The 13,383-nt window shown below is 36.1% G+C and overlaps 1 protein-coding gene across 2 annotated transcripts in view; it reads left to right on the top strand.

The window, feature by feature from the left end:
* Window positions 1-13,383, top strand: part of WDFY3 (WD repeat and FYVE domain containing 3) — a 176,933-nt gene that overhangs the window by 26,485 nt on the left and 137,065 nt on the right. For both annotated transcript variants that reach the window (XM_081094948.1, XM_081094949.1), the window contains exons 3-6: window positions 894-1,003; window positions 4,911-5,072; window positions 9,939-10,131; window positions 11,470-11,656. In XM_081094948.1, the coding sequence (XP_080951074.1) occupies window positions 894-1,003; window positions 4,911-5,072; window positions 9,939-10,131; window positions 11,470-11,656 (652 nt within the window). The remainder of the gene's footprint in view (window positions 1-893; window positions 1,004-4,910; window positions 5,073-9,938; window positions 10,132-11,469; window positions 11,657-13,383) is intronic.

The following is a 13,383-nucleotide window of genomic DNA, read 5'->3' on the forward strand; positions in this document are numbered from 1 at the left end:
CTTTGTACACCCATCCATCCCCTCAAGCAGCAGAATTTTTATTTTATTTGTTACTGGATGCTCCCTAAAAGAGACCACTTTACTACTAGCACAACCAAGATTCTAGCTTCCAAGGTTCTTTCTGCATGTTAAATAGTATGAATATTGGCTGCATGAAGTTCAACACACTTACAATGTATTTTCTTCCTTGTTATCGAAATGCTTAATTGTGTCCAGTTTTACACTAAACATCCTTACGAGCTCTCTTAGGCTTTTCCGATACCATAACACATCTTGCTAATGAATGCACAAAATAAATCGAGGTAACTTACAGATGCTCACAAACATAGATCAAAGCTGCGGGGTTGGATGCTGGGATATAGTTCCCGGGGAGGGAGCTAGCAGGGTCACGCTCACTGTGCCTGGTGCACTGCCTCTAGAACAGCTCCCTGCAAAACAAGTGCTGAATTTTCATTTTCACCTTTTTTTGTTAAAGTAAAAATCATTTTTTGATTTCTTTTAGTTAGCAAAAACAGGGACTGATATAGGTCTTTCATCAAAAAGTGAAGCAGCCCAGTGTGAACTTTGAAAAGTAGAGAACACCTATACTTGCTTTCCAGGCAGGCTTAGTTCACACCTTACCTCTTCCATGGCTCATTTTGACTATTTTATGGCATACCTTCCCCTAAAATATGTAGGTTGAGTTTTACATTTCCGAAGGATAGGATGATATATTATGTGTGCCATGAAAACATTGCTCTTTACTGTGTTTACATAGAGCATGTAATAGTGCTGATACAAAGTGTGTGCTTAGTAAATGATCATTTCTTTGCAGATTTTAAGGAAGAACCTCTTTATATGTGATTCCTCCCCTCCCCCCACCTAATAGCTTGCCTTTTCCTTTGCTTTTATAGAGGCTGCAAGTCGGGCTATTGTCCAGTTCCTAGAAATCAATCAGAGTGAAGAAGCCAGTAGAGGCTGGATGCTTCTGACAACAATTAACTTGTTAGCATCCTCTGGTCAGGTAAGTTCTTTGTTTTCATCTTTGATACCTCAACCTCTTTTTTTTAATCCTCTTGGGATTTTGTAAAATTAAACTTATTGTCATATCTGAATAAGCTTTTATGATGATCATGATATTCTTCTAATTCAGTGGTTCTCAACCTTCTGGCCCTTTAAATACAGTTCCTCATGTTGTGACCAACCATAAAATTATTTTCATTGCTGCTTCATAACTGTAATGTTGCTACTGTTATGAATCGTAATGTAAATATCTGATATGCAGGATGGTCTTAGGCGACCCCTGTGAAAGGGTCATTCGACCGCCAAAGGGGTCGCGACCCACAGGTTGAGAACCGCTGTTCTAATTCGTTTTATACATTATTTCATGCTTCTGACAACATCCAGATGAGGAGGTTGATGTTTTAGGCGTTTTACATATGAGGAAATACCTAACTTGGAATAGTGGTTTTATCTTTGTGATGTCAACACACATAGAACATCATATGGTTTCCCACAGCACACTGGGCAGGGCGGACCACCTGTGGCTGGAGGTGACTAGCCCAGGAGCTCTGACTTCATCAGACCAGCCCAGGAATTCTTTTACCCACGTTAGGGAAGCTCTGGCTTAGAGGAATCATCTAAGGTTCCGCTAAGGGCACTTAGCTAATAAATAAGTGACCTGGAAAATACTTTTAAATTTTTCTAATTTTTAAGGAAAATATGAAAATACTACCATTTCTGAAAATATATATTCCCTTACCACTTGATTTATTCTGGAGATCGGTTTTTCCCCTCTAAGTCAATTGTATCAACATCTGTCATGATATATGTTGTCTCTGCTCATTTGTACCTGATTTTAGGCCTGTGATATTTTGGGAATGAAGTAAATTTATTCAACCTTCTACAGTCCAGAGTATAGTTACCTATCAAAGTTAGTACCAACTCTGAGAATGGCTATTGTCTTCATTACGTTGGGCTTTTAAACACCTCACATTACTTAATAACACAAATGATGCTAGTTCTTAGTAACCATATCCTGAAACTAGTCACTAGCTCAGAGTGAGTAGCACTTGGACATTTTCCCCCTTGGAATGGATTGTTTCCTTCTTTTGCTTGCTGGTGTATGTGTGTGGTGTGTGCGTTTTTCTCTTTTTCAATCAGAAAAAGGACCAGACTAACTTGTCCTGGTTTACCTGATACTTTCTGAGTTTTAGCATAGAAGCCTCACATCCCAAGAAACCCCTCAATGGAGATGTTTATTCCCCCTAAGTAACTTTCAGATAGCCCTAAAGTGGACCCCTGTTTCCATGTATTTGGGACCATACAGGATGACTTTCAAAATACCAGTTTTATTGGCTGTTGATGGTAGTTACAAATGCCTCTACATTACTGTGCTGAAGCTTGGTTTGGTTTAGAGTAAAATGTAAAATAATAATTTTATTTGGCATATTTCTGTTTTATTCATATTTTCTATTGATGCTGTAGTTTTCTTTCTCAGTTGTGACAGAGACTATGTCCTACCTAATACCTAACACATAGTAGAAAACAATTAAATGTGATTAACTGAAACATGCAGAAGTTGATAAATTGTCTTAAAAGTATAAGAAAAAAATCAGGAGAGAAACCTGGTCACTTTTTAAAAATTGCAGAAGTTGCCAATTACCGGTTTGGATACCAAGTTGTACTTTTAATCTGTCAGTTATAATATGAAAATGAAAAATCGTATCTTTTTGCTTAACAGAAAGAGAAAGCTACCAATAGTCCAACTGGGAAAAGAGAAAAGAGACATTTTAAAAACATTTGTGTTGTATTTTAGACTTTTTTGTTTGTGTGCCATTTTCTGTTGGCAGCAGTGAAATGCAGAGATGACTAAAACATGGTTCTGAATCAGTATGTAGGTGACAGATGAAGTGGATGAAGCTAATGCTATAAAATGCAGTAGTGGATGTATGCAGTGCTATGAAAATAGAATTATGAGCCTTATACATCTTATAGGTAAGGATAGGAGGAAAGGTGAGAAATTAATGACAGTTTCAGACACAAAAAACTATTTAAACTGAACATTAGATGTATGGAGATATGAGACATCTGAAGTGTAAGGCGTGGGTAGGAAAAGCAGGGGGGTTTTGAATATTAGAGGTAGGAAATGGTACTGGATCTGTAAAAACAGCCAGATCTTGCAGTGAATATTCTTTAGGCTCTCTCTCTCCTCCCCATCATCTTGCTGCTGCATTAGTTCAGTCCCATCTCATAGGGTTTTCCATATCTGTTTCCTAATAATTAGCCTGGCCTTCCTGCTCTGTAATCTAACTTATGATCTACATTGCCACCCACTAATTCTCTGAAATCTGGTTCTATTACTTATTTATTTTAACACTTATTGAGTCCCCAGTGCCAACAAAATAAAAATCAAACTGGAATGGGAGACTGTACATAAGTCATTGAGCATATACAGTGTGGACCACTTAACCTGAGGCAGGGTATATATAAGTAATGGGCCACAATCCCTTCACTTGTAAGGCAGGGATCATGCAGTAATCGAATCTACCTCATCGTGATAATGTGAGGAGTAGGTGAGATAGTAATTTAAAGTGCTCAGCCTTGTGCCTGTGCTATAATAATCACTTATTAAAAATTAGACATTATTATTGTGGCTTTTCAGGATTCAGGTTCCTGAAACATATTGTATGTACTGTGTGGCCTAATCTTTGTATCTTCCAAGTGATCTTTCCCCTCAGATTTTAATTCCTACACTTTTTATTCCATTCCTGGCAGTGTTGATGCGTCCCTTTTATATTAGCCAGTATGTCCTCCCACTGTGATGCTTATGAGATTAAATCAGTTACTGATGAGCCTGCTTCTGCTGGTAGACTAGGGTCTCCTGAAGGACAGGGACATGTGTCCAGCTCCCAGCACACTGCCTGACATACCCTGGGCATTCAGTAAATGCTCACCTCTGGCATGGTTAACTTTTTTATTAAAAACTACACCATGGAAAATTTTTGGTAATTATTGTAGCATACTTCTTTAAAATACTGAAATGTTTACCATGAGAAGGTCTGGAATTTCTTTCTCTAGAAATCCTTGAAAATAATACAGAGATTGTATTTTGTGTGATGGCTATATTCTTCAAATGTTCTTCCAGCTCCCAAAATCTACAATAACAATAACATTACAGTGATAGTAAATCAACTACTAATATATAATTTAGTTCTTAATATGTCCATGCATTTGTTTTTTTGTTTGTTTGTTTTTTAATATATTTTATTGATTTTTCACAGAGAGGAAGGGTGAGGGATAGAGAGTTAGAAACATCGATGAGAGAGAAACATCGATCAGCTGTCTCCTGTACACTCCCCACTGGGGATGCGCCCGCAACCAAGGTACATGCCCTTGACTGGAATCGAACCCGGGACCCTTCAGTCCGCAGGCCAACACTCTATCCACTGAGCCAAACTGGTCAGGCTGCATTTGTTACCTTACATAATCTATTAATCCTAAGAAGTATGTACCATTATACCCATTTTATAGGAGATAAAAGCGAGGTCCAGCAAAATTAGTTGGCCACATTCATAGTTAATTTCCTTTTTCTAAATACCAGAGCTTGTATTATTTGAAACATGCTACCTCTTAATAAATAAATAGCAAATTTACTTGATACTTTAATAATAACAAATAAACACATCTCAATATTTGACTAGAGCAAATTTGTCCAAATGGGAAATAAGTATTTTTCAGCACACATTTATTTTTAATTTCTTCAGGCATTTAAAATCTTATTTTTATATATAATTTCCTGCATGAAAATTTGGAGTTAATGATTTAGCTTCTGGCTTAAAATTTGTAACCTCACTTAGCTGTACCAATTGCAATTATGTCTGTCTTCTTACTTATTTGCCTATTCATTTATTGATTGATTTGTTTTCCAGAAAACTGTGGACTGCATGACAACGATGTCAGTGCCTTCCACCCTGGTTAAATGTTTGTATCTGTTTTTTGACCTTCCACATGTGCCTGAGGCAGTTGGAGGTGCACAGAACGAGCTACCTCTAGCAGAACGTCGTGGACTACTCCAGAAAGTTTTTGTACAGGTATGGAAGGGGCTGTTTGCCTGGCTGTTTAAAGTGAGACAGGTGTATTCCTTCAATTAATGTGTTGCCTGTTCCATTTTCTGTAGTATTGCATGTTGTTTATTATTTTTATCTCATGTAACTGTCACATTTGTTGGATTTGTACACTTCTTTTGAGAAATATGTGAGGTATTAACAAGTTTGTTTCTTGGACAGAGTCAACTATTAAGTTTACCTTTGTTCTAGCAATAACATCTGTGAAATGAACTAAGCAAGGAAAACTTTTGTTGGTAATCATTAAGTTTGTCATAATATTTCTTATAATGTCAAGAGATTTTCTTTTGTTGCTGTCTATATATAGGAAGTCCCTGTATATCTAACTATAAATATTTAAATTATAAAAATGTTTATTTTCGTGCCTGCTGCTACCTCCTCTGCTCCTTGCCTGCAAATTCATTCTTTCCCACCATGGCCACCATTCTTTTAATAGCATTAGTGGTTAAGAAAGGCTTAAAAAGACCTTTGCTACCTAGCCTGGAAATATTGTCATTTTGATAGCCTTTCTTGGGAGAAAATTTTCAAAGCAAGCGAACTACAAGCATTTAAAGTATAGTGTGCCCAGAGAACCTAATATAGAATTAAAAAAAACATTTTGACACAAAAAGACAAATACTGTATAATTCCACTTATGTGAATCTAAAGTGAGTCAAACTCAGAAAATAAAATGATGATCGACAGGGGTTGTGGGTGGGGAAAAAGAGTTGTTTTCAATTGGTACAGAGTTTCAGTTTTGCAAGATGACAGTGTTCTAGAGATGTGTTGTGTAACAGCGTACTTAGAGTAAACACCACTGTACTCTATACTTTAAAATGATTAAGTTGGTAAATTGTATGTTATGTGTTTTCACCTCAATAAAAACCCCCACTCCTGCTTGTATCCAGTTCTCTGAAATTATATCACCTAAGATATAGATTTTTCATTTCTAAAATGAAGATAATGATACCTACCTAAAGGGTTTTTGTGAAAATTAAGTTAAATAATACACAAAGCTACAGTTCTCCCTTAGGACATAGTAGATATGAAATGAAAGTACCTGTGATTCCGCTGTTGTCACCACCATGCAGTAGGGCAGTGGATCTGCAGTAGGTAAGGTAGAGCTGGGTCCAGATGGCATTGCACCCCATGTAACTGAGGTGTTTACTGCAGGAATGACTGTACTCTACTGTAGAGCTGCTAGCCATGAAAGGACAGGAGTGGGAGGGTAAGGCGGTTTTAAAAAAGAAAAGACAGGATAATAAAATACTAATTCTGCAAATATTTATTGGACACTTGATTTATTAGATACTTTTGTGCTAGTGATGAACTTAAATCCCTTACCTAATAATTTGCAAGATAACCCATGACTTCAGAATTTTTGTTTTCCTCCCAAATGGCAGTGAGAACAAATGACAGAATAGGATTAGAACTCAGGTTAATGTGACTCCTGAATTAGAATGGATGAGAAAAGCAGTGGAAGTAAATGAAGGAGTAAACCTCATGGGAATTAAAGCTGTTTTTAGACAGTGTTGATTAGATTAGTTGCCCTGTTTCAATAAAGCCCTTCTAAAGACGGAATTAATGCTTTATGCAATAAATGGAAGTAGAATTGTATATATATATATTTTTTAATCCTCACCTGAGGGTATTTTTCCGTTGATTTTTTTAGGGAGAGTGGAAGAGAGATGGAAAGATAGAGAGAAACATTGATGTGAGAGAAACACATCGATTGGTTGCCTCCTGAATGAACCCCAACCAGGGCTCGGGCTTGGGGAGGAGCCTGCAACCGAGGTATGTGCCCTTGACCGCAAGGGAATCAAATCCAGGACCCTTTGGTCCACAGGTCGATGCTCTATCCGCTGAGCCAAACCAGCTAGGGCAGAATTGTGTGTGTGTGTATGTGTGTGTGTGTGTTTGTACATATATATATATACAGATATAGATAGATAGATAGATAGATAGATAGATACAGATATATATATATAGATATATAAAATTTATTGTCTAAAGTTTTACATATGTCTCCTTTTTCCTCAGTTGACCCCCCTCAGAATTGTATATTTTTAATAGTAAATAAGTATAGCAAAAATTTCTAAAACTTAAATTTTTTTCTAGACCTGAAAACAGTGGGTGCTTTCAACCAAATGCAAGATTCATTTTGGCATATTGGGATCATTGAAGGTGAAGGCCTGAAGGGACTCAGGCCTTAAATGAAACTCCCCATTTACTGAAAGATGGTATCCCAGTTGTGATCCTCAGCAGGATGGGGCAGTGGTTAGACCAGGCTCTTCCACCTCCTCTCTCTTCCCCACCCCTTGCTCATTCAATGCATCAGGTCACTTCCCTTTTTTAATTTCTCATCCCAGGCCGGACATGGTTTTCATCCTTTTGTCTAGAAGATATAACTTATCGCATGTTTTCAGGACACATAGTGTTTTTGATAGATTAAATTCCTAAGTTTATATTATGTGACAGAGAGTTTCCTGGGCCCTTAGCAGTTGGTATTGCTCCATGTCGGCATTTGGTTTTCGTGGGGTTTTTTTGTTTGTTTGGTTCTGCTTTTTCATTTGCATTGATGGAGCCAATCATTGCTCTGCCACCGTGGCTGGACTGTGTGACAGATCCCCGCAAACAGAAGGGGCAGTGTGGGGCCGAGGGGGGAGACATAGGCCTTAGTTTTGTAGTTTGTGAAAAGACAGGATTACATTAGATATTTGTAAGGATACTTTTGCCCTTAAAGAGTAAAACCTATTATCTTAAGAGTCAGCCGAAGCCGGTTTGGCTCAGTGGATGGAGCGTCGGCCTGTGGACTGGGGGGGCCCAGGTTCGATTCCGGTCGGAGGCATGTGCCTGGGTTGCGGGCACGTCCCCAGTGGGAGATGTGCAGGAGGCAGCTGATCGATGTTTCTCTCTCATCGATGTTTCTGACTCTCTATCTCTCTCCCTTCCTCTCTGTAAAAAATCAATGAAATATATTTTTTTAAAAAAAAAAGAGTCAATAACTTTAAGAAATAAATCCATTTTACTGCTGAGAATACAGAACTGATCTGGAAATAAGTATTTTATTTTTGGATTTGCTCTCATGTTGAAAATTAGAGAAATGATGTTCATCCCTCTCACACAGGATAATGTGAGAACCCAAGAAAAGTAAAATCAACAATACACTCTTCTGAGCATATGTCTTTTTGCTGCAATTAACTATCTTTTTTCCCCAGGTGGCTTTATGTTGCATTTGATACATATGGGAAAATATATACATATTACACATATTAATGGGCATTTAGTACTCAACAATATCTCCAGGCATTATTTTGTGTGTGTGTGTGTGTGGGGAGGGGGGGGTGCCTATATTACTTATTTTATATTTTGTTTTTTTGTCTAAATTCCTAATCCTTTTTTATCTTCCTGATATTTGGCATCTATGATTTAGAAAGCTCTTGTATTTAATTAGATTTATGCATTGAAGGAAATAGGAAAAGCAAGACTTACCTTTCTCAGACAGATCATGACATTTCAAATACTTTTTTCAGACTTTCAATTACAGTTTACTTCCATACTATTTTGTTTTAGTTTCGGGTATACAGCATAGTGGTTAGACAATTATATACTTCAGAGTGTCCTCTACCCCCAATATTTTCAGTACCCACCTGGCACCGTATAGATTTATCACAGTATTAGTGATTATATTCCCTATGCTGTACCAAATACTTTTTTTTATGTAGCAGTTTCTCCACAGATAATGAAATACTCAGAGTTCATGAAGCACTTTCAATAGAATGAAATTATTTCATAACTTTTACTTATTTTATTAACATTATTTATATTTGAAAATATTTAAATGAGAAAATTTCCCACAGAGTAAAAAAGTTAACTGTTCCTGCCACTGAATTGAGATTAGAAGATCAAAATCCTTTGAGGATGGAAACCATAGCTAAATTCCCCAAGTAGAAGGCTTTTGATGCTGTAAACACCAGTGTACTATATATTTTGCAATTCATAATTAAAAAATACTCATTCCAGAATTTAAGAAGTTTTTTTTTTTAAATATATTTTATTGTTTTTTTACAGAGAGGAAGGGAGAGAGATAGAGAGTTAGAAACATCGATGAGAGAGAAACATCGATCAGCTGCCTCCTGCACATCTCCCACTGGGGATATGCCCGCAACCCAGGTACATGCCCTTGACCGGAATCGAACCTGCGACCTTTCAGTCCGCAGGCCGACGCTCTATCCACTGAGCCAAACCGGTTTCGGCTAAGAAGTTTTTTTAATCTTCCTTGAAAGCTAGGCTTAAGAAGATTTTTGGCTACTAGACATATTTAAAAGTTACTTATGAATTAAGATGATTTTATTATTCTAATATCCCCTTTTACCTATATAGAAATTAGAATATTTTGAAAATACTTTTACTTTGTTTTACTGTTTTTACTTTCTCATCTTTCTAAAACTGTTCTTTTTAGAGAAGAAAATTGCATTTCACCCATGATAAACTAAGAATTCAAGAACTAAACTAGAAAACTAAAACGTCGACTTTGAATGTTACTGTTGATTTATGCCGCTTAGGTCCAGGTATACAGAAATACATGATGAAAAGAAAATAGCAAACATAGAACATTTTTAATAAGTTGATAAAAGTAGGGCTGGATAACTATCTTACAATAACACCCTTCTAAATTATAGTTGTTTTTTGTTAATGCTGTTTAAGTTAGAGCACTCATCATTGTGGCTTTAATGGTATTGCTCATACTAACCCTGAACTTTCACAGTTTTTAATGGTCAGATCCAGTCCTTTTCTGGGTCCTCCCTTTCCCCAACCATTCATTTATATACACGTTTGTTTTGTTTTGTTTAGATCTTAGTGAAACTCTGCAGTTTTGTTTCCCCGGCGGAGGAGCTGGCTCAGAAAGACGATCTCCAGCTTTTATTCAGTGCAATAACCTCTTGGTGCCCGCCCTATAACCTGCCTTGGAGGAAGAGTGCTGGCGAAGTCCTCATGACCATATCCCGTCACGGTCTTAGTGTCAATGTAGTGAAGTATATCCATGGTGAATATCTCTTTATTCATTCTAGGTGCTCTACATTTCTTTCACTTTTCGCTTCATATGATGACAGGTTTATTTTTAATCTCTCAATTTCCCAAAGATTCTTCTTTAAATTAAAAATTATATTTGCCAGCCCCAGGCCAGGTAGCTCAGTTGATTGGAACATACTCTGGATATGCCCTGGTTGCAGGTTTGATTCCGGAGTCAGGGCACGTGCAGGAATCGACCAATGAATGCATAAATAAGTGGAATGAACAAGTCTACGTGTCTCTCTCTCTCTCTCTCTCTCTCTCTCTCTCTCTCTCTCTCCCTCCCTCCCTACTTCCCTCCCTCCCTCCCTCCCTCCCTCCCTCTTTCTCTCTCTCTAAATCCATCAATCAATAATTAAAAATGAAATTTGCCAAGAGAAAAAATATTTATTTTTCTATTTGTAAAGCATTTCAAAATGTAAGAAATTTTCATCCAAATGATAGATATGTACAAGAGTTAAAATAATGTTATTTTTGTGTAAATATTCACTTATAATATAAGTTCTGTGTCATAACCTATCCCCCCCCTTTTACTGAATAAATAAAAAGTTTTTTTTTGAGATGCTACAGTTAAAAATCTTAAGATATTTCATAGGTAGGCAGATATTAATCTGTTTTATGTGGCATAAATAAAATTAAGTGGATTCTTTATCAACACAAAAGAGAAATTGTCAATTCTGTTTCTTGCATCTGTTCACATGTTAAATCTTTTAGCCTTTGTTATGTGAAACTGGGTTTCTTTAGACAAATAAATTTCATTAAAGATAAGAGATGAAATGATTCCAATCACCAGTCAGTAATGGGGTATAACTGTGTTTTAAATTAGTAATATATAAGTCAAGCATAACTTTTTAAAATTTTGTTTCCTGAAGTAGTTCTGTATCTCATTGGTCTAGATTGACTCTAATTTGAGCTTTACAGTAATTATTAGATTTGTCTTCTTAAACTTAAAAGACAGTTTTTTAAATTTTTTCCATCCTTTTACTGTATTAATATAAAAGATCAAAAATATCATTTGGCAGCAGGCAGTCATTTTGTTTGATGATAAAACATCCAATGATTTAAAAACTATATTAAATGTCAACTACTTTTCAATACTTCCTTTATTACTCTTTGTTTGCTCCTTACAGGTAGAATTTTCCCAATGAATTTAAGTCTTATATTTATTTTTAGAATGTATAACGTTTATCTTACAGTATTTTATAGATACATTTAAATTTAATGTTTCATTAAACACTAACTCCGAAACAAGAAAGTTTTCTTAAGCAATTGCCATAAATAATGCATGTTTATTATTTATTTATTCTTACAGAAAAAGAATGTTTATCTACATGTGTTCAGAATATGCAGCAATCAGATGACCTGTCTCCCCTAGAAATTGTTGAAATGTTTGCTGGGCTTTCTTGTTTCCTCAAAGATTCCAGTGATGTTTCCCAAACTCTTTTGGATGATTTTCGGATATGGCAAGGATATATTTTCCTTTGTGACCTCTTGCTTAGGTAAAACCCCCCAATTCAAGAATATATTTTAAATGTCTACTCAATCTTTTTCATCAAAGGAAACAATAGAGTTCACTAGAGGCCCAGTGCATGGATTTGTGCACCTGTGGGGTCCCTCGGCCTGGCCTGCACTTTCTCGCAATCTGGGACCACTTGGGGATGTCGGAGAGCCAGTTTCGGCCCAATCCCCACAGGCTAGGCCAAGGGACCCCAACGGTGCACAGATGTGTGCACCAGGCATCTAGTATGCATATAAGATCATTGGTTCATCTCTTTCTGCCCTTCCCCTTCCCTCTAAGATTCATCTGTCCCATGTTACGATGCCTATGGTTTCCGCTCCTGCATTGAGTGTCTGCCCCTTGGTTGTCAGTGCATGTCATAGCTACCAGTTAGCCAGTTGGCCAGTCGCTTAGGCTTTTATATATATAGATAGTTAGGATAAAAGGAATCAGTCACTTATTTAATGTATACTTTATCTACTCTTAGCTTTAATCACTTATTTTTATTCCTCTTCTGCGAATAGTGTACCTAAAGTGAACTTAGAATTAAATTGACAAATGTAGACTATAAGCATGGTAGAATCAGTGGTTAGATGTGAAGAATAAATCTTTAGTATCTGAAGAAGTAAAACTTAGATGAAATAATTAGAATCTTTCTAAAGTATAAACTATTCTTGCTTAATTATATTTTTGGTTTTCCTTATTTAGTAATTCAGCATTGTTATTAATGTAGCTAAAAACAAGAATAATTAGATTGAGTGAGACCTTATAAATGTATAAAACAAATTAGGTAATCTAAAATGTTTCACTAGCCTCCTTTTCCATACCAGATGTTCCATGAATATATGGAAAGTGACTGGTTACAAATTTACTAGGAAAAAGATATTCATGCCTCACTAGTTGTGCCCTGGGTCATCAGTTATTTTTGAGTCATTTGATCTATTGTAAATAAGCACTATTTTTAAACATTTTATTTCCAAGATACTATTACTTAATACTAGGCAACCCCGAAGAATATAATTTTGCATATGTATCATGATTTACAAACGAGGGCATCTGAAAATTGATGAAATAACTATTTCATATTACTAGGAGGTTATTAATTGGTGCAAACCTTTGAGAACACAGGTTACCAGATATTATCAAAAGCCTCAGAATAATCATTACTTTGACACAATAATGTCTCTTAAGATTATATCCTAAAGATATAATCTTAAGTTTATATATCCTAAAGATATAATCTTAAGTTTAGATGACATTTTATGTATGTTAGTGCTCTTATACTCTGAGTTTCACTAGCTATCCCACTTCCCTCTCCCCAAATCAGTGGTTGGTTCTCCATGACCATTAAAAGCATATGTATGGAGAGTTTATACTACATAGAGAAACCTGTATAACACTAGCAAATTGGGGGGGGGGGGAGGTTATAAAATTCTTCATATGGTATGAAAATAACTTATTAAAACAAAACTTTCACATTGAAAAATACAAGTTTAAAAAATATATCATAATATTAACATGTCTTCTAGTTGTGAGGGTAAGCATACTTTTTTTTCTTTTCTACTTTTGGGCACGTTCCCCGATAAATTTTATTCTTTAAAAACTACATTTTGCACCTCATTTTGTATTCTCAATAAAGCCATAATCAAAAGATGATTCTACAATCACTCCAATGTTCCTCTAAAGGAATTAAGATTGTTTTAAAAAATTGTTAGCCTCTCAGAACTT

This window comes from Myotis nattereri (genome assembly GCF_964212035.1).
Source record: "Myotis nattereri genome assembly, chromosome: 1".
Taxonomy (NCBI): domain Eukaryota; kingdom Metazoa; phylum Chordata; class Mammalia; order Chiroptera; family Vespertilionidae; genus Myotis; species Myotis nattereri.